The sequence below is a fragment of the Gadus morhua genome, chromosome 5 (genome assembly GCF_902167405.1).
Source record: "Gadus morhua chromosome 5, gadMor3.0, whole genome shotgun sequence".
Lineage (NCBI taxonomy): Eukaryota > Metazoa > Chordata > Actinopteri > Gadiformes > Gadidae > Gadus > Gadus morhua.
This window is the reverse complement of record NC_044052.1, coordinates 8,506,029-8,528,033: the sequence shown is the minus strand read 5'-3', so window position 1 is coordinate 8,528,033 and position 22,005 is coordinate 8,506,029. Positions and strand designations below refer to the sequence as shown.

At 43.9% G+C, this 22,005-nt stretch overlaps 1 protein-coding gene and 1 long non-coding RNA gene across 2 annotated transcripts; both read right to left on the bottom strand.

Moving 5' to 3' along the window:
* Positions 1-911: 911 nt before the first annotated feature.
* LOC115544325 (uncharacterized) lies at positions 912-17,183 on the bottom strand. The gene is made up of 3 exons (XR_003976839.1): positions 17,013-17,183; positions 16,783-16,913; positions 912-2,404 (listed from the first exon to the last, which is right to left on the bottom strand). It is a non-coding gene; the product is annotated as an uncharacterized LOC115544325 (long non-coding RNA).
* Positions 17,184-18,615: 1,432 nt separating this feature from the next.
* On the bottom strand, positions 18,616-21,193 carry foxa2 (forkhead box A2). The gene is made up of 2 exons (XM_030357275.1): positions 20,858-21,193; positions 18,616-20,172 (listed from the first exon to the last, which is right to left on the bottom strand). The coding sequence occupies exons 1-2, from the start codon at positions 20,927-20,929 to the stop codon at positions 19,009-19,011; spliced, it is 1,236 nt and encodes a 411-aa protein (XP_030213135.1). The 5' UTR covers positions 20,930-21,193; the 3' UTR covers positions 18,616-19,008.
* Positions 21,194-22,005: the final 812 nt, after the last annotated feature.

The following is a 22,005-nucleotide window of genomic DNA, read 5'->3' as shown; positions in this document are numbered from 1 at the left end:
TTCAAATTCGGCCATTGTGCCCTGGTGAGATCAAAAAGACCTTTCAACATGTGGCCGCCTTCAATGAGCTTTCATGTCTTACCTCATTACTGGAAAACTTTTCTTTGATTGAGCCGGGTTCTGAGGCGAGTTTTGCTCCGCTCCACAATAAGGGGGGGCTGGACGACTTTGGCGCGCGGGACAATGAGGACGCAACAAAGATGTTGTCTCAAATCCCTCTTGAGATGCGGGCCCCCACACTTCACAAAGCAGCCCGGTGAATTACAGTAAGACCCCTAAAAGTGAGGCTTTGTAACTCCTCTGATCAGACTCTGCTCACGGCCGGCGCGGGGTAAATCCCTGCGGTTGGCCAGAGGAAATAAGGAAAACCGGAGGGGGAGACCGAAATGGATGAATAGATCCACGCCATTTTCAGTCACCTTTGCAGAATCCATAAAGATGGCAGGCTTCAGGTTTGAGGCGGTAAAACTTGACCTAAAAATGTGAAGGGGGATTTTTCCTTTTGGTTTAATTATAGTGCAGTCAACAAAAGCTTATAATCACATCTCTCTGACTTCAATAAACGACACTGTTGCTCAAAAATGTAAATGCTTTATTCTTACAATTATAACGGGGATAATCAGCTTCTTTTTTTCTTTTCTCGGCCGAACATTTCATGTCAGGGCAACCATATTTTTTTCCAATTATTTTTGGGGAAATGGAGCAAACACGGGCCGTGAGTGATTCCCTGAGTATACACAAACCTCTGAGAGACGGAGAATTGGGCTGGAAAAGCCCAGCCAGAGAGAAGTGGTGCTTCACTGATCATCAGCCCGTCTCTGAGGTAACCACTTTTGACCTCTCTCTCCCTTTCTCTCTCTCTCTTTCTCTCTCCCTCTCCTTTCTCTCCGTCTCTTGTCCCCCCCCCCCCCCCCCCCCCCCCCCCCTTTTGTGCTGTCTGTCTGTATGTCTGTCTCTCTGTCTTGCTGCGCTCCCATCTAGCTTTCTCTGCCCTCTTTTCTGTCTCTCCTTTATGAATTCATTTCCCCCTCTGGTTAATTTGAAGTGTTTTCCTGAAACACGTTTTATCGTCTTTCCACTTGTAAGAACTGCTTTATAGGTCCGGGTAATTGCATCCCACAAAAGCATATTTCCCACCAAAGTCAATATAAATATTGGAAGCGATAAACCGTGAGACCTTGGCAATGGAGAAAATTAAAAAATAAATGAACTGCACCTTTTGTGGTTTTTCCATGAAACAATTTTTTTCTATTAAGCCCACAGCCAATAAGAGCTGAGCTTTTGTTCCTGTTATCACACTTTGTTCATTTGTCTCCCGGCCGGAAAGCCATGTAAAGATAACGCATGGCTATCATCTGGATGGTCTTATCGTAAGTTGTGCGACATGCAGCACCCCCCTAGTCGCTTTTATGCCAGCCAGGCAGTAGGAAGCGATGGTTGACTTTAGTTACACATGTCCTTGCCATTAACTCCAACAAAAGAAACATGGACAAAAACAAAAACTCCAGATATTTATGAGAGTATTTTGCATGCTAAGAGGTACCGATGGGGTACCCATCACAAAATGTGTTTTATTAGCTTCCAATTCTTAAGCAGAGATCAACCAGCCCGTATATGCTTTATTTGTCACTGGGGGGGTCACTAGAATGGCCCCACTTGAAGTGAAAGACATTTTATTTTGCTTTGGAAAGTGTAAACCGGAACATCGTTAATGTGTTTGCTCTCCCACTAATCGTGATCACAGCAAACGCCATCGCCTCAAAGAAGTGCTCTGCAGTCCTCACGTTTATTTGTTTGTTTCTTTGGAGGGTGTGAGAAGTTGTGGAGCTCAGCTGTAGTGAACATTGGACTGTGTCTGGGGGGCGGGGTTTGAGGAGGGGAGGGGGCAGACTCTCCAGAAGGGAGGCTTTGGCTTTATGCGAGAGCTAGGCAGCTAGCAAACAAGTTAGCTAGCACTGCAGCGTTCGGGGGTCGGGTGTGTGGCTGGTGGTGGCGGGGCGGGGGGAGGGGGGAAGGGGGGGTGTGGCGGGGATTCATTTAGCCAGGCATAGCTGCTCTTGTTTGTGGTTGTCCCTGACAGCATCGCCAACGCCGCTCCAAAGCACCTGTGTTTGCTCACTAGCTTTCCCCCAATCTGCTCGAAAAATGCTGTGAGCATGTCACATGGCGGCAAGATAGCCCGGGCACCATGGGAATACAAAAGCCGGGGCTTTTAGAACAGTTAATCATTAATGGAGGCCTCTCTTTTGTTCCCATTCAGCTCCACACTGACAGAGGCTTTGATATTTCATATTGCAGCCAGGTACGTCAAACAGGAAAGTGCCTTTTAAGGTCCGAGTAGTGTGTTGAAAGTAGACGGTGGGCCGCCATTGAAAAGTTTCCATCGAATCAAAGCCCCGCACATCTGTAGAGGATAAGAAGAACACACAAGGTTAAGCTCTCTCTTTATATTAGTTCCTTTTGAAAACATCTTGCAGGAATATCGTCACAAAGTTATTGATTGGGCACTATAACATAATTGAGTCAAGCTGCCGCATAGTGCAGCGTGCATTTTAATACACATTAAAATGCAGTTTCATACATTTTTATTAACCCAGTTTCCCAAAAAATGAACATAAACTGAACAAGTCTTTAAAGCCAAGGACAAGTCAACTCGGCCCATAATTAATTAACAGTCCCCGGACCTGGAGTTTACCCTCCATCTTGAACTGTTAATGAAAGTAGGAGACTCATTTCACGCCTGTCAAAGAAGGCTTTAGGACAAAAAAAAGGCAGTGCATGAACTCGCTCTCACAAAGCAGGGCCGCATTTATCTTAAGGGGAAATTAAGTTTACACAGGCCCATTCTTGTAACCCGGTAAAAGGGCCCAAGACAAACTCTTATCTCTCCTTCACCTCGGCATGCCAATGGTTCTTTATTGAAACTCAGTCTTGACCCCACCCTCACCCCCGGAAAGCTAACAAGTACTGTAAGGGATCTGGAGAGGGGACGGTGGGACCACAAACATTTAGAGCTGAAGAAACGCAGAACAAGAGCCGGCAAAGTGGGCACTCAGCGCAGGATGCTCTGTGCTCGGCAGGTCAATCATTAACACAGCGCATTTAGCCATATCTGCTCTCCTCTGCGGCCCGTCTGGAGATAGATGAAGGTTGTGGTGCCGTGGAGAGGAGCGAGAGACTCCCACTCACTATGTGCTTTGGCAAACACAGGCAGGTTTTCTTGCTTTATGTTTCTGTATAATTCTCAGAATAACTCTCAGGGTTGAATCTCAGGGTCAGAAAACCTGCTCAAGGGCTGATTACCTCGAATCGTTTCACGATACGATATCTGCCAGCGATTAAATGATGCAAGTTGCTGCAAAATCTGTACTTTGTACTACAGCAGCAAATATTTAACAACAACTGAAAATTGTAATATTGAGGCATAGTTATTGAAATAGTTGATAAAGTATATTATAGAATTGTAGTATGGTATAGTAAATTCAAATTACACACAAAACGTTTAAACATTGCAATCAGGACACTGTCCTCCAATGTATTGTGCTCAGACAGGTCAAAATATTACCCAAAACAGTACCAAAACATGTCGATATATATTTTTCAATTACAAAAGCTCCCTTATACAGGGCTATCAAAGGACTTTCAGAAGCGTCCATGTGGTGCGGGTCATATGTGAACACCACGTCGCTATAAATCACGTGCGGCTTGACGTCCACCGCCGTGCGTTTATTTGCTAACCCTGGTCACAGACGATAAGAGCCATGGCTGTCCTCAAACCGCAGCCCGCCGTCATCTTTCTCACTACCCGTTTTTTTCTTTTCACCCTCCTCCCAACACACTAAACACAGGGCAGCCCACAACAAGTGGAGGACAAAGAGTCCAAAACATAGGTGCCGATAAATCCTCCTGCCTCGGCCATAAGGAAATAAATTAGCCTGACTTGAGTCAAAAGGATGGGCTTAACAACTGTATGCTTTAAACAAAGGTTCCTGTTTCAGTAGGGAAGGTGGCTGATGGATGGCTTGGCAAACATAGTTGACATACCTGGGCCATGCCATCGGCCGGTCACAACCCGGGACTGAGAGGTGCACTTTGTCTGTGTGAGTCAGTGTGCATGTGTGTGTGTGTGTGTGTAAGTTTGTGTTTGTGTTTCTGTGTGAGTCCGTTTGTGTTTGTGTGTGTGTGTGTTTCTGAGTCAGTTAGCCACATGAAATGGCATCAACGCAACCCCCCACAATAACTAACGTCATCATCGAATACGATGGACAGCCATAAGCAAGTAAGTAAGAGTCAGTTTGTGTGTGTGTGTGTGTGTGTGTGTGTGTGTGTGTGTGTGTGTGTGTGTGTGTGTGTGTGTGTGCGTGCGTGCGTGCGTGCGTGCGTGCGTGGGCGGGCGGGCGGGCGGGCGGGCGGGCGGGCGGGCGGGCGGCGTGCGTGCGTGCGTGCGTGCGTGCGTGTGTGTGTACGAGAGAGAGTTTCAGTGTGTATGCGTGTGTGTGTGTGTGTGTACGTGTATGCTTCTGATTGCATGTTTGTGTGCACGCACATGAAGTTGAATATGCATTGTGTGTGCGTGTGTGTGTGCTCGTCTAAGCCGCCTCTGAGCAGGCCTATGCACACGCACGCACGCCACTGTGTGCATTGCATCCGTGTCCTTCTGTGAGCATGCATACATGCATGCATGCTTGGTTGTTATGGCTGTGAGCCTCATTCGTATGTTTTCGGACCTTCCCCGGCTATGTGTGCACCGCTGGGGGATCCTCCCTCCGTCGAGCAGTTTGTAAGAGACACAGCCTCCATGAATCCCCTCCGTCCATGTATTGGATATGCAGTCCTGCCAGGACGCCGTCGATCTGTCCTCAGGGAGCCCGCATCTCAAAACACTCAAACAGTCTGGGTGTGCCGATAAGCACTGGTCTGGAATTATATTCCCAAAATCCCAGATCCTGGTAGAGCGTGCTTCCATTGCATTTTAAAACACATCTACTTGTGTGTGTGTGTGTGTGTGTGTGTGTGTGTGTGTGTGTGTGTGTGTGTGTGTGTGTGTGTGTGTGTGTGTGTGTGTGTGTGTGTGTGTGTGTGTGTGTGTGTGTGTGTGTGTTTGTGTGTGTGGGGGGGTGTGTGTGGGCAGGGGGTGGGGTTGGGGGTCTGAAAGTCTGTCCCCGGTAGTCTCGCAAATCAGACTTTAGATTAACATCTTTCGTCTGATGGCAGATGAGCTCAAATCTGGGTGAGCGGGGCGCTTCCTTTTCGCTCGCTTCAAATGTAGTTCCGCCAATCGTGTGGCTGGGGGGCGGGGATCTGTGGACTGGCGACACACGGGTTAGGTCTCTACTGGAGACAACCTGACCGGCGCAACCACAACAAACGTCATACAGCTGACCGTAAATCTGGGATCCAGGTATCCCTTTGTCGGACTCCCTCCATGGCCGACAGCAAGCGGAAACTCGGCCAGCACTGGTAGACTAAACATTTTCCCGTATAGCTGGCGGGAAGAGAAGCTAAACGACCTTGACGGACACCAAGGCCCTTAGACAAAGGGTCGGTAAAGGTTTAAAATACAACCTTGTTAAAAACATAGGAAGACGTTTTTAAAACGGTATTTGTCTGCAATGCAGCCTTCCCGATGTAGAAATACATGAGTTAAAAACTTATTTTGAAACCTCCATCCTGCAGTGGAGAATGAGTTCTTCTTTGGAAGAATATATCGGTAAGAAAACAGGGACAACTGTGGAAGTCCGCCCCTCGCACTTTCTGGTTTATGGCCCAGGATCTGTGCAGCCTCCCCTCTGAAGTTCAGCTACAGCACGGGCAAACCTTCGGGTCTGAGATCCGTCCCCAGAAACGGCCTTAGAAAAGCATTTACCAATGACTCTCACTGTAATGAGTATGTTAATTATTAAGGATATTATTATTATAGATTATTAATATATAATATAATTACATCCATTATTAATAATTAGAGTTACCTTTTTTGTTAGATTAAAGATTCAATATTGAGATCACACAATGTAAACAATAATGTGGATGAAATGGGAGTATGCGCTGGGTACTGGGTACAGTCCCACAGTCAGTGGGAGCGTGGGAGACTGGCGTCCTGGCGTCAGAGGTGAGCCCTCGATGCAGGACAGCCAGGAATGTGGAGCGGACTCGCCTAGCCCCTTCAAGCATGTGTGTCAGAGGTGTTTACAGGGTGCTGACATCCATGCATTGGCAAGGAAAGGTCATTTGAAGGAAGACTCTGTCGGATTGGGTCGTTTTTACTGCTAAATGGTGGACGATTAATTGAGGGACAGATTACGTATTGTGAATTAGGTAAATAGTGTATTAAAATACAAATTTATATTGTTTTCAAAGATATTTTTATGTATTTTTTTTATGCTATTTTTTAATAGAAACATTTGAAGTATAACAATTTGTTTACTGGTTTTAAGAAAATCCTTAAATCGGTTTTATTAAAACAGTTCAATTTCATAATTAACCATAATCTATATTAATGACTTGCTTTCCTCCCTTTAAACACAACTATAATTGTACATGTTTGCATTGGATTCAGTATTTTAATGCTAATTAATTACATGCAATTATGATTGTGTAACCAATTCATATTAATATTGTTAGAAGGCTTTTTTGTAATTCTGTACAATATAATTATAATTTTCTTTAATAAAATTATATTATTTTGTTGTTTTCTTTAGCAAGAAACTTAAATCTTATCATAATGTTTTATTTTGTTGTTTGCTTAAACAAGAAACTTAAATCCTTTAATACTTTTAGAAATAATAGTTAATTTGGCCTATTTCATCCCGTGGCAATACTCTATTTAAATATTAACAGGCAATCAATGTTTATTAATAATGAAATAACAATGTTTATCAATAATAATGGCACAAAGAAGGTGTTAGAATTTTTTCGAGTTTGTATTTGTTGAAATTAATTGAGGCCTAAAATAAAATAAACAAGTTAAACCTTCACCTGTTGTTTTACAAATGATGGAGCATTATGTTGTTTGTGCTTTTTCGAGAAATGTGAGCATGCTTCTCCAAGCTTTTAAAATGCTGTCATTGGGTTTGTATTTATATTGTGCACTTTATTTGACAGAACATGTTTTACTCCTGATATACTTAATAACAACATTTGGTTTGGTTTCATTTAATTTTCATTATTTGGTTAAAAATTTTACCAGACAAGCTGTAAAAGGGAGTGATAGTTACCCTTATTTTACACAGGCATATTTCTCAAAAACAACCTAAAGACAATCAATTCCACTAAACTAGTTTTTAAGAATGAATCATTTTGCATGTCTACACGACTGACTTTCTCAGAGTGTTTCCGTCTTTCTTGCCGGTGTGGACACGAAATATCCAGTTGCCTATACTGACCTCAGGCTGAACCTGTAAAATATGGGCACTCTATATTAACAGTAATTACAACCTTCCTAATAACGTCAGCATTGCTGTTGCAAACACAAGGGCCATTTACACACTTTACTTTACTGAGGAGGTACCATTTCCTCTGAACAGTTTGCCAGAAGGCTAACCACAAGCCTGTCAATCCATCTTCCTGACTGACAGGTCGTACCTATGACCACCCACTGAGCGCCATGGACATGGAAACGCCCTGGTCACAGTCTCTCAACCTTAAAATTGCAACAAGGTCACAAAACACATTAAGCGCCGCATCACATCTACAACACAGCTTCATGAAATCCACATGGAGCACCTTAAAAAATCCTTTTACCGGCCAGAATGCTACAGGTTTCCACAAAACTGATAGCGCCTGAGGTAATGGGAGGTGTGTTGTAAGTTTCCTATGACTCACAGGTTGTTCTCCACCCTTAAATGCCCGCAGATTGTAGGTTGTAGTGAACTTAAAAACCAAGTCCTCTCAACTCATAAATTACACGGCCGTAGACAACCTTAAGCAGTGTTGAAATGGCTCGAACCCTTTTCTCCGCTTTTTTTCACTGCTGGCGGGGCGTGAAGCTGGGAGCACCACCCAGAAGACTGCCCTGGCTCTCCCAGGCCACGCAATAGCAGAGCTATTCATCCTGCCCCACCTGATCTTTGACACGTTGGCTTCGACGGTGGAAGCAGGTTAGAGGTGGAAACAAACTCCTATTGTTTCTGGAGAAGAACAAGGCATTGCACCCGGATGATTTAATATCTATTTTTTATGATGATAAAGACAAAAACTTTTCATTAGAGACGATGTATGATTTCATATAAAGAACCGCTTTCCAGGAACGTGGCTTATCCCATCCTCTCCTGCAACAGCATCTCAGTTTAAAATATGTTTTCATAGATTAAGGGCTTAGTCGTTGAGTTGTTGTGAAATTGTACAAAGGCTGTCTGATTAAAATCAATGCCACTTGAAATCTGTGTATGTCTATAAAATGTGTAAATGTATATAATGTATAGATTTATTTATCGTTTTATCTGACCTTTTGTTCGTTTTTTTATTTTTACTAAGTAGTAAAAGTGATAGCTTTTCTATGGAACCAAATTCTTAGTTTTGTTTTTCACTGTTTATAATGGCACACGACTAGTAGAAATCAACCAGGAGCCTTTGCAGAGGGGGATGGGTTTATGTGTGTGTCTTTGTGTGTGTATTTGTTTGTGTGTTTGTGTCTGCATGCACTTATTGGTTTGCTGTCTATTCAAACATGCCTTTAGACATTATCATTACATCTCATTAATATCTATTTTTATATATTCCCGAGTCATCTTTTACATCGAGTCGAAACAGCAAGTCAACGTGAGACACAATACAAACACCGTAGTGAGAATAGGGCTTCATTACAACCAGAACAAAGTCAACCTAAATCCAAATGCAAACCGACAAAACCAAAACAAAGAGGGCACAATATGGAGCCATGCCTTCACTAGAGCCACTACAACCCGCCGTGTTTGCTTGCTCTTCTGACTGGAGTTGTCATTAGGTCATATAAACGCCACATCTCATTTCTTCTTCAAGTGCCTTCTCCCAACAGTATTCCACTCCGGGGCCGCCACTCTCAGAGTGTTCTGCCATCGGTAGCTTAAAATGGCGGCGTTTTACTATTTACCACACGTTGGGCTTTGCTCTACCACCCAATTTCAATCCTGGCCTTCTTTCTTTGTCCTTTTTTCCTTTCTAGAAGCGTCCCTGCTCTCTACCAATGAGATGCTAAAGCGACGGCACATGCAAAGAGCCCTCTGGTATCGTAATCGCACTCTGTGCTTGACTTGTGCTGCCTCCTCTCAGAAGAAAGGAAGGGTCAGGCGCTGTTCCCCTCCCCGTCCTCCAGCCTGGCCTTTCTTGTTAAAGCGATTGGGCCCCGGACCCCGTAAACGAGCGCACATGCGTAGGTGACCGAAGATGCGTACTCCGATAACCTGCTCGGCCGACAACAACGGCGTGGCATCCTTCGATAAATGACCATACAGTATGGGCGGGTATTGAAAGGGGGGGAATTAAAAAGTATAGGGCAGCTGGCCTCTTATCTGGCCTGGGGAAGGAGAAAACAGCCAACAAAGGGAGGCCTAGCACTAAGAGGCTTGATGCATGGGAAAGCCATGGGCCAGCCATTGTGGCTGCCCTTCTGCTGAGCAAATAGTCCAAACTGTTCATTCCCCATCTCCCATTCTCTCGCCGGTACATTGTTTGTGTCCTTGCATTTCATTCTGACTGGGGAAGATTGCTCTCAGGGCCAGTGAGCAAACAGTCCAGAAAAGAGCCGGCTATCTCCTGCCGTTCCCAGGAGAACTAGCATTTTTATTTCAGCTCCAAGCTGTCAAAGGATTGGAGAGTTTATGTCAGGATCCTGAATTAATTGCTTTAAGCCTTGGGGCCGATGCCGGCGTTTCTTTTTTTTTTAGCACCAAATGTTCGGTAAAATGTTTCCTACCAAATTATACAGCCGCCACCAATGCCACTCCCAGTCGCCAAACATTTGGTAGTGGATACATACAAGATGAGATCGTGCGACACAAATGATGCCTTTAGTTGTTGTGACAGCACAATGGTATGAATAGTGATGGGCTGTAACACGGCTGTCCAGGATTTGGTAGAATGAAGGCAAACAGAAAACTTTTGTGCGTGTGTGTGTGTGTGTGTGTGTGTGTGTGTGTGTGTGTGTGTGTGTGTGTGTGTGTGTGCCTTTCCTCAAGCTCTCCACAACAGTAGGTAGATACACGAGCCAAGCTTGGCAGATAAATATGTAGGCTTACAGATGCGTCAATAAACCATAGCTTTTGGGGACATTTGGTGGACCAGGCTTTACGGCCACCAAACCAATCCACCAAACTGCCAAACTTACTTCAGAACAGTCTGCCATCCTCAGATGCCTCCCTCGCCACCTTTTACTTTTACAAACTTTAGATACTGCTTCTTAAATTTGCGTCAACAACCGCGGCAAATATATGCAAAATGTGTTTCCGCAGCCAAGTTAACAAAAAACATAGGGCGGACCACTCCTTTTCAGACAGCCTTGAAACAGAATCCATGTAAGGAAGATGCAACTTTACTGGTTAAATTGTGATATTGCTGTATTTCCTCTGAATATAAAAATATATATTCTAACGTTACACAGGACACATTTGGGTCGCAGACAGCACTCCCTCTCGTACGCCTCCTCAGAACGCAGAGACATAGTGTCATCGCGCTAGTGGTGAATGAGCAGGTGGTATTTCTCATTTCCCGTCTATCATCACACAAGCACTGGCAATGAAACACAAGTTCTCACAGTTCTGTCAGTACCAATTTTTACAGAGACACGCGTCAATAACTGCTGCTCGAGCCGCCATCTGGACCTTTATACAAATACTTATATTTGCATTTAAAAGACACCGGTAATGCTTCACTGTGGCACAATCGTGTTTGTATAGATTAGTCCTTTAGCAAACTATCTTTGAATAAACGGAACTATAATAATAACATAAAGCGGTCAGAACCCTGATCACAACATCATAAACAAAATTGACTGCAGCTGACATGCAAACCTTAGTTTGCATGCGATGGATGCATGAAGTTTTATTTGCATCAATATACAGACGCAACTGTTTCCGACATTGTGACCGCAAGTCATGTGAAGTCTATCAAATCCCAATACATTTCATTGCTGTGCCCTTAAAAGATCCCTAGAAATACTTGATGCATGACAATTGAATCTGCCATACAATTTAGATTTTATTCTCTATCATGTTGTATCATTGTAACGGTGCATCGTCGTGGCGATAAGAACAATAAATCTTCCTGTTGACTCCTTAATCTGAACGGATATTAAATGGCAGTGGCTGCATGCGGCTCTGTCACTGTGGTGCAGGCGAGGGTTAAATAGTGTGTATCAAGGGACCACTCGGCGTCGGTGGACCTCACCGCCCTCATCCCTCACCATAATCTGCTCAACAGCCCTTTCGACACCATCCCCCCGATCCTTCAACCGAGCCTCAGCCTCTCCATGATGAACGACATTGCCATTTATATAGGATTAAAATGGGGATTAATTTGATTCAAGTCCGGCTATGGGAATTAATTAGAGGGCTGACAGTGGTGATACCCGTTGGGTGCAATGTAATTTGAATGGCCCCCAAGGAAAAATATGTGGGGGACATGGGGAGGGATGGGGGGGGGGGGATGGAAGTCTTTAAAACAGAAGGGGTTGCTGTTCGACCACTTAACTCCTGCTTTATTGGCTCTTGTACAAGGACCCCTCATGGCTGTTGATTGGTTGTGATCGGATTTATTGTGGCGTGTCATTTAGGGCGTGTGGTGCAACAAGCAGGGAAGTGATGTCAATCACAAATTCTCACCTGAAACCATGATGAATGCCATAACCAAAGAAACAAAGACGGACATATAGAGAGGACCTAGTCAAAAAAAAGGCCATCCCTAAACCTCAACCATAGCCATAATCTGCATGGATCACGGAACCGTTCTCGACACTCGTATAACCATGGGGCAGAACAAACACCAGTTCCCCACACTGATTTGGCTCTCGCTCACGCGGTATTAAAATGAGCACATTATTTGAATGTCAGTGATTCTCATGAATGTTGAAAGGGCATATCTATTGCGACCATTCCCGACAAGCAGCCCCGTTGTAAAAGGAAAGGCATTAAATTCAACTCTAACGCAGATTACAGAATTCACCTCTGCATAACACCATTCTGGCATTCAGTAAATTGAACAAGTGCCGCTGTGAAATAGCCTATCACACCGCCGCTGTCTGCATAGAGGGAACATGTGCAGGACAAAATATTGCGTAGTTTGTTATTCCGACGACCACACTGGGGCCGTGCAGGCTTGTTTGCATTGGCTGGGCTAGGAGATTGGATCGGGGGTTTAAATGAATCACTGGCGGACCATGTTTATAGGTTTCATTAACTTTTAATGACTTGAGTGTCCTTCGCCATGATTGGCTGGCGTGGCCCTGCCCCGGCTTCCCGGAGCCGTTTGAAAGGAGGGAAAGGGTGGGATATTGGAAGGAAGCTGGCGTCGGCGCTGTGGACATGTGCCGCTGAATGTTCCCTGCCACCGCGGAGGGTAGGGGTCAGACAGGGGCTGTGGCACTGTGTTATTCACGCAGGCGCAGCACGCCTCAAGGGGAATCACACAGGAGGAGGACACCGCGCGCATCACCTGATCACCTGATCGGGGCCTGGCAGGGGCTGCTGCCGTATGGCGGGATGTCAAAGGCTAGCAGAGTACGTTCACATTTACATTCAGGGCGTTTAGAAGAGGTTCTATCCAAAGCGACTGACAATAGGTACATCGTCATAAGAAAGTGAAAGAGATGTCATGGAAAACTTAAGAACAAAATGCATGCATATAATTTGTTTGTGTGTGTGTGTGTGCTATCTGTGTGCGTGTACGTGTGCTTCTTATACACACTAACGCCCAACATGCAAATACCAACATACGGCACAAGAAAGGGAGAAACATGTTATGCTGTCAGCCCAGCCAATTGCTAATTTCCTGTTTGGTGCATCTTTCATCTTGATGGGGCGGAAAGAGCACTTTCCTGCATTGTTGATCATACGTGTATTATCTCATGATGATCGTCACGTTCCTTCTAAGGGGCTAATCTTGTCCTGTGCGCGGGTGGCTCAGCCTCACTGCCACACACCAGGGGAATGACACCCGGCCTCTCCCCTCATCCATTTGATCTGTTGCTGATCGATACCGAGACGGAGCACCCGGGCTTTGGAGAGACGCTGATTTTGAATTTCCCTCTCCTCGTATTTTTCCGCCGGAGCAATCATGATCACATTTTTTATTCAGAAACAAATTGCTAGATGGAGGCTCTGTGATGAGGGGCGGGGGGGTGAGGATGGAATCCTCCCTGCATGATGAATGACCTAAGCAAAGCAAACACAGACCGTCAGGTTTGCAGTGGCCCAAACCTCTAGGGGCCCAAATGTACCTTCACTAAAGGAACGGTCATTGTTGATGCAGACATAATTTTCACCTATTCCTCCTCCCCTCTCTCTCTCTCTCTCTCTCTCTCTCTCTCTCTCTCTCTCTCTCTCTCTCTCTCTCTCTCTCTCTCTCTCTCTCTCTCTATTTCCCTCCATTTCTCTGTTCCTGCTTTGTCCCTCTCCCTTTCAGCTTCATCGCTTCATGCAGTTTGAATTATGAGAAGGAATCTCACAGAGTCGTGTCATAGGAGTTCAGACACATCACAGCCAGTGGCCGCATTCCCACCTTGCCTGCACTCCCATCAAAATAATACAGCAAACACACACCCAGGCCTGGTATACAAACAATTCAAAGAACCGATGCTCTTAGATAAATGATCTTAGAGAAATCGAAATTAGACATAGACCTAGGATAATTTTCATAGATAATGATTATTTAATCCAAATCATTTGAAAGAAAGACATACAAAATAAATATATATAATAATACAACAACCAAGTAACCATTGTTAAGCAGACAAAATTGCATTGGTTCACACTCAGGGCTAGGCCTACAATATATTTAAAAGATAAATAATAAATCATAATTTACTCTTTTACAATACACTTTTTCTAATGTTCAAGCTAAATAATTATGGCTTCCCATGTAATGCTGTTTTATAAAGATTTGAACTGTTTATATCTTTTATGTTAAAAGAGTCATGTATACCTATACATATAAATATATATATATATATATTATTAATTACTTTTTCAAATAGCCTTCACATAACCTGGATAATCGTCGTATCGTTTGTTGAGTCTAAAACTGCTGAATAAAGAAATTAGTCCTAACTATGGGAATAGGCTATGCAATAAAAACATAGCAAATAACCTGCTTTATTTGTTATTAGCTCTTGCGGTAGGATACAAAGTTCAACGCTTGCCGGGTATTAATTAAAAACAATTTAAATGAAATGTATAGGCTATTAAAGCCTTAATGTTACAGAAACACTGCTACTTCCTACCAGAGAAGGGTCATGGAAAAAACACATTTTCCCTAACTCTAATGAAAGGTACTACGTAATGATATTCTTTTAACAAGGCCTATAAATCACTTTGATCATATAACTGTCCACAACTAGTTGTACCCTATGCCACAGGGAGGCAAACGTCTTCGTTAATTGACGCAGGGTGGTTGGACACGCTGCGTGTAAACCGTGACTGCCTAACTGCTGAGAAACCATGGGTGGCTTTGAGATTTGACTTTGTTGTCCCTTAATATACTGTGGGATAGCAGCTTCCCTTGCTAAGATATGGGATTAGGAGTATCTCTGGTGAAAGAGGAGTTAAGTCGCGCTACTGTGGACGGTCCCACCCCTGCAATAGGCTGGGACAGAATTACAGCTCGTTCGCCTGGTGTCCCGCCATCACCCGGGAGACCGCGCGCTACTTGGGTGTTCCAGCAGGCTTCACACAGCCACCACTAGTGGTGCAAGCACACACGGGCTTATCGGCTCCTGACATCCATTGAAGAGACAGAAATGGCCATAACTTAGCAAAAAGCCTAGATCGGGCCTGTCCATATATTTGGAAACAATGATTAGTTTAATCAATTAATTAAATTTAGCGTAATTTGCATGCATTATCAAAAAATGTAAATTTCCCTTGATATTTAACGTATAAATCGACGACTAGGCCTAACTAAAGGCCTCAGTCGTGTGCATTTCAGCAACGATGCTATCAATAATGTTTCAAGCGCATAGCTTTAGTCGCTTTCCCAGGCGGCTTTCTGCATATGCAAGCCTTCATTGTGTTCCTGGGAGAAACGAAGAAAGATCGAAATGTCGGTCCCTTAATTAACAAATATGCAAATAAGATGACTTTTGAGATATACAGGGAAATCAGGTTAGCGGAGTAAAGGGATCAACAAGCCAGGCCAGCCCTCATTCTGTTACCATAACAACAAACGAGCTTGCTTGAAGTTGAGACTGAGCCCAAAGACACATACAACTTTTATCTGGTCCTGTTCTAGCAACCCAGAAGTAGACCCGGCGGGCACACATGTGGGCCCGTGCACGTTAGGCCACCCCAACTAAGTCTAGCTTGAAAGGGGGCCCACATTTCACTTTATTTCTATAAGATCCCCTTAAAGGCACATAGGCCTATGTCGGTCTTGGTTATAGGCCTATATCTTATTAAAGAAAGGCAGAAGTTGGTTATTCATGACTGGCCCTCACAGATGTGCCGTGTTCTCTCTGCCCTTTTGGGCGTCCGGTGCAGATTGGGGTTGGTTGAATTTGAACCTGCAAAGGTCCAAAAGGCCATTCCCATTTCGCTCGGCACTGGAGGGGGTCTTGGCCGAGGTAATCCCATCTATCGGCGGATCGGGTGCAGAGCAAAGTCGGGATGCACTTGTTTAATCAAGTGAATTAAGCATGCCCAGGGCTTTCATTATTCTATGTTTTGATTGAACCCTTAACTGCACGATTCTTGCGCGAAAAAAAACATTAGCATTGAAATGAAATAGCGTTAAATAGCATCTTAATAGCGGTTGCCAAAAAAGGATGGCCTAGGCCTACATCAACAGCAAAAACAAAAGTTTGAATAGGAAAATAGTAACATATGAATGATTATGTAATATGATTATTAAAGTCATAATATTAATGCATTATATTAATAGCCTACATGTCTATGAATATTTGTAATAATCGAATCTTAATAATAGGCCTAATAATAATAATAATAGGCCTAATAATAATAAAAATATATAAATATAATAATAATATAATAATAAAAACAATATTAATAATACAATAATCCCAAAAAAGACAACGGCTCTAAAAAGAGGCCAGATTTACAGGAATCGAGGAAAAATCAATTTTGACCAAGGCCCATCCAAAAATAAATAAATCCACAATTAATATTGAGAGCGTTGCTTTTATCTCATTGAAATGAATACGTTCAAAGATTAGTCAATTGAAAATAAATTCTTCAAAACACAAATATTAATGCAATTGTAGCCCTATGCATTTTTTTTAAAAAATGACCTCCTAAAAACGTCCATCACCCCGAATAAGCCGGTGGGGTTCGATTGATCGCAATATTGCATTTCACTGTTCAATGGATCAGCCCCGATGCCAATCAGCCGCTCAATGCGCGCCCCTTCCCTCACGGAAAAACAGAAGAAACCATAGCAGGCAATTTCCATCACAACCTGCAAATCATCTTCGCACCACCCTTTGTTGTGGAAAGCCAATAACGACGCACTCTTGACACTTTCTCAGCTCATCCTTTGGAAAGCATGCAGCATCAGTGCCGCTGCAAAGCAGGCCTACACACACTAGAAATGGCTAAATCGGAAACATATTTTAAAAACTAAAGAATAGAAATGCGTCCATACCTGTGCAAAAACAGTCGATGCTTGTTGTTGGCAAGCCACGGAAGCCCATCGGAGAGCCCCTGCCGTCTGCCTTCTGCAAAGGGCTCCAGACATCACGGCATTTATTTGAGCTCAAACTCTGTCACTGTTGACTTTAGCACAAAGCAAAGATTTCACTGCCCCGCTAGTTAAAAAAAAAATGATTATTTTACACAGATATCGATCAGTGTGCTATAAAAAAATCAGCTTACCATTATATGTCTAAAATTAATAGAATGAATTGAATGTCTGTGTAAATTGACAGAGCTGTGAGGTCCTGAGTTTACACTTCTGCAATTTGGTGGTGCGTGTGTACTTTGCCTATACGTGGGCACGGCCTCCACTCCATTGTTTACTGGCTGTGTTTATTCGCAGATCACGGCTGTTTAAAGTACGATCTGTAAAGAGGGACTGGAGTATCAACGCATATTCAGGCCTGTGTGTTCAGAAGGCGAAGGAGGGGTGTGATTTGGTATACGGTCAGAAATACTTCGACGGTTTCAGGATTTCCACTGAAATAGACCACAGGGACGGGGGGGGGACGAGGGGGGTGAGCAGGGCTGGGAATGTGGAGATTTTGATTCATTCCAGAGCTCCTCGACAACTATGTTATCTATTATGGATCAACATGGAGGGGCTCCGATTATTTTTAAATAAGGAGTAGACAATGGGACCCAATGGACTCTGAAGAGTGAAGTTAGAGCATCACATCAAGCCACCTCTGTTCTCAAATCAGCTCCCGTTCAATGAACGATTCTCTCTCGCCACGGGGGGATTTTTAGGGTGACAATGACCTAATCTTATTCACCATCAGAACTATTAGTTTGGTTGGAGTTGCGTGCGCTTGTGAGCGAATGGACGACAGAGAAAGTGGGTGCGTGTGTGTGTTTGGGTGCGCGCGTGTGTGTGTGCACGTGTGTGTGGGTGTGTGTTTGTATGTGCGTGTGCGCGCGTGTCTTCGTGTCTGTCTGTCTCTATGTGTGTGTGTGTGTGTGTGTGTGTGTGTGTGTGTGTGTGTGTGTGTGTGTGTGTGTGTGTGCGTGCGTGCGTGCGTGCGTGCGTGTGTGTCAAGAGAGCACTGGTAGACAGACTCTGGATCAGTTTTCCAGAATGCGTAACTGACCGGGCCCACTTACAGACAGACAGGCAGATTTAATTTGGGTCGTTTGAGTGAAATGTTTATTACGGTCGTCGAGCCTACTTTAGTATTATGTGTTGTTGTCATCTCAGTGACTGACCTGAGATGTCAACATAGGGGTCGTTTTTCTTTCTCAGGTGATCAGTTTTGAAGTGGTTCTCGTGTGACAGTGCAGACATTTCGGGCACGGATGAGCGTTTACTTACATCTTACATTACATCTAAAGTGGTGCAGAAACAAAGTTGTCTCTTCTAAATGTGAACATTTTAAATTATGTTTTGACACGCCGGCGATAGGACTTCAAGATTATTTTCCTCAAAGGGCGCATTATAAATTGCACCAAAGTAATAATAATCAAACAGTTAGCCTGGTCAGATCATAGAGCCGTATGTAGGCCTGTTTTAATTCTTAAACTAACAGTCAGAACACCTGGTTATTTTGTCATTTTTGTCAAATCTTTGTGTCAGAATTCTTTTTAAGACAAATTAGCCCATTATATGTAGGCCTATTGATATTTTTTTAATGATAAACCTCCCATTTATCCGTGGATGTCATTCTTTTTAAAACTGTCAGATCAGTTCATATACTAATAATAACAACAATAATACTCATAACTAATAATAATACTACAAATAATACTGCTAATAATAGTATAATAATAATAGAGGCATGTCGTATTCAGGAGAACAAAACAATAACACTTTAATATATATTTTCTGTTCTTGTCACTACAAGAATACACATATACAAGCCATAAATAGGAATTACACAAGTGATTGAAGAAATTCTGCAAGGCATTAAAATTCATTTCGAAATCAAAGTATGCAGATGTGGGCTATTATACAGCTCGTTGTTGTCTTTGGGTCCATTCCTGAAACTGACTCTTGAACAGATATTGTCACATTTTTAACATCCTTTCTTAAAATAATTAGGCTACTAACAAACTCGACTGCTAAATCAGTGAGAAACGTCAAAAATATTTCAAATACATATAATACACAAACTATATATTTTTTTACAAATTTACAAACGCTGGCAAATAGTCCATTGAAGTTGTAGGGGCCAATAGTTTATGAGGAGTTCATGATCGGCCTGGAGTAGACGCCTTGATAATAAGTAGAGTCGGGTATGGACGATGGATCCAGGCCGGCTTTTCCCGCCATGGAGCCCATGGAAAGCGCTCCTGTCATGGGGGAACCGTAGCCAGAGTAGTGCATCACCTGCTCGTAAGTCTTTAAGTCCATTTTGTGATGCTGCTGCTCGGAGGACATGAGGTTGTTGATGGAGAAGGGGTGGTTGAATGAGTAATGGTGTTCGGGCTTAAGGTGCCCGTCGTGTGCCAACACGGAGTGATGCTGGGCCATGAGATGCTGCGCCTGGGACACCGGGGAGGCTGCGTGCTCCGGGCTCAGGGCTTGGCTCTTCATGTCCGACATGGATCGCTTGTGTTCGTTAGAGGACGAGTTGGAGTGCGGAGACTCGTTTCCGTTGCAGCTCTCCGAGCTGCTGTTAGAGCCGCCTTCTGAAGCCTTGCGCCCGGACTCCTTGGGCATCTTCTTGTCGCACTTGAAGCGCTTCTGCCTTCTCAGATAGCAGCCGTTCTCGAACATGTTCCCGGAGTCGGGATGGAGGGTCCAAAACGAGCCCTTGCCGGGCTTATCCGGGGATCTGGGCACTTTGAGGAAACAATCATTAAACGACAAAGAATGGCGAATCGAGTTCTGCCAGCGCTGCTGGTTCTGTCGGTAAAATGGAAAGAGGTCCATTATCCACTGGTAGATCTCGGCCAGCGTCAGCATCTTGCTGGGAGACTGCTGGATGGCCATTGTGATTAGGGAAATGTACGAATAAGGGGGCTTAGCGTGCGTGTAGCTCCTCCGGTAGGTTTTTGGGTCTCTTGACCTGTTGATGTTCGACTGTCCGTACATGGGGCTCATGGCGTTCATGTTGTTGTAGGAAGTCAGGGCGTTCATTGACGCGGGCTGCGCCGTCATAGGGCTCATGCTGGGGCTCAGCGCGGCGCTCATGGCCGTCATGCTGGCACCCATGCCGTTCATGGCCCCGGGGCCCGGTGACATGCCGGTCATGGAGGGGCTCATGCCCGTGTTGACGTAGGACATGTTCATGGAGTTGGCCCCCATGTTGCCGGTGGGGCCCATGCCGGACATGCTCATGTAGGTGTTCATGGAGTTCATCCCGAGGCCTCCGTTCATGTTGCCAACCGAGGTGTAACACTGTGGATGGAGAGAGAGATGTCGTTAGTTTGGTTGAACATTATTCAACGAAAGCAATTGATGGATCATAATTACAATAGTAATGAATAGGCCTATGTTATGGCAGGTATTTTCATGTTTGGAATCGATGCGTAATAGGTAGGCTAAAAGCCTATTAATATTGTAATCTATTTGTGGTTCATCTGCGTATAAAACCTTGGATGTTCGTGGGCGGTTTGACCGAAGAATATCGCTTAATAAGACCGATTTGATTATGGCATAGGACACGCCAGGTTGCACAATGCACACAGCAAATACACAATATGAATGAAAACATATCCACGGTTAGAGCAGCGCCTGTGCCCACACGTTCAATCGCCTCCAGGTCCCAAATATGTGAATCAATCCATCCAACGAAGGGCCAAATAGTTCAAATGTTGATTCAGTGTAAACAGGAGAAAAGTTTTTGTTTTTTTACAAAGATACATATAGATTTAGTAAATTATACTCCCGAGTGAAAGTTTTCCCCCTACATGTCAAGCAACTGTGTTGGGACAGCGAGGCGCAGCGTGGAGATGGGGGAGGATTTGGAGGCGCCGCCAGTCAATATTTGATCACAAAGTTAATATTATCTCAGGGCTAATATTGAGTTGTATAAAATGGGATCGGCTTTACACGGGGAAAAAAGATATTTAAAGGTACCAACCTCGGGCTCTCCGTAGTAGGTGCTCCAGTCTGTATGTTCGTGTCCTTCCATTTTAACTGCTCCGAGCATCATGGAAAGCCCCGAATAGTACTGCAAAAACCCGTCTCCTCGCAGAAGAAAAAGGGCGAAACAAGTCTCTAAAAGAATGTGATGGGGTACCACAGAGTGTGCAGAGGGTCGTCGATGCTTTCCTCAGTCAAGGACCGCCGCATGTGTGTGAGTGTGTGTCTCTGTGTGTATGTGTGTGTCTTGGAGCCCCGTATACCAACGGGCGCCGAGATGCGTCTGTCGGTGACTGGAGTTGAAGTGACGTGTAGCGCCGGCGGTCTGCGCTGTGATATAGCGCCGTGCGCCAGGCAAGCCTCCAATCCCCACTTCTTCGCCTGGCCCCATTTGAATATTCTCCTCACACCTAGGCGTGAGACTCCTCAGGCTTGACCCCCCCGATTGTACACCTGCAGCGACTCAAAAGAGACAGTTTCATATGAAAAGGTTGATTATAAACTAATCTTATTGTACCATTGAGCTGGAAGGGAGAAGAACCAAAGAATATTTGCATGTGCTTTTCTTGGTGCGCTTTTCTTTTTTTCGGCTGTTCCACTTCGATGGCCTTTTTTTTTATAACTGAGCAGCTTTTCCTATCAAGTAATTGTTACAAATTAAACAAAGGATATGCCAAAAATAGACCTACATGGTTTTAATTGATCATAAGACCATTTTAAGATTTCCCATGCGTGAATAAACAATAATATTTGCCCTAGGCCTATCCAACACATATAATAGACAAATATATGCTTTAGTTATTTTATTTGATTATTTTAATTTCTTAACGTTGAGTTTCAACATGCTGGGTCTCAGGTGTTTGCTCAATGGTTGCAAGGCCTAAATCATATTACAACCTACTATACATTTTGACAGTTTTTCTAATACTAGTTTTGTTGGAGAGCATATAGACCTGCACTCGTGGTTCAGTGTCAACGGACCAGTCATTAACTGCCATATTATTAATCCTCATTTGTCGAGTATAATTTAGTCATAAAAAAAGTAGTGCCCAAATCCAAAGGCCTAACATTGGTAGCTTCACATCCTTTGTCCTTAGACATTTAAGATTTAAGAGATGAGAATATTCAATTGAAACGATGAAGATA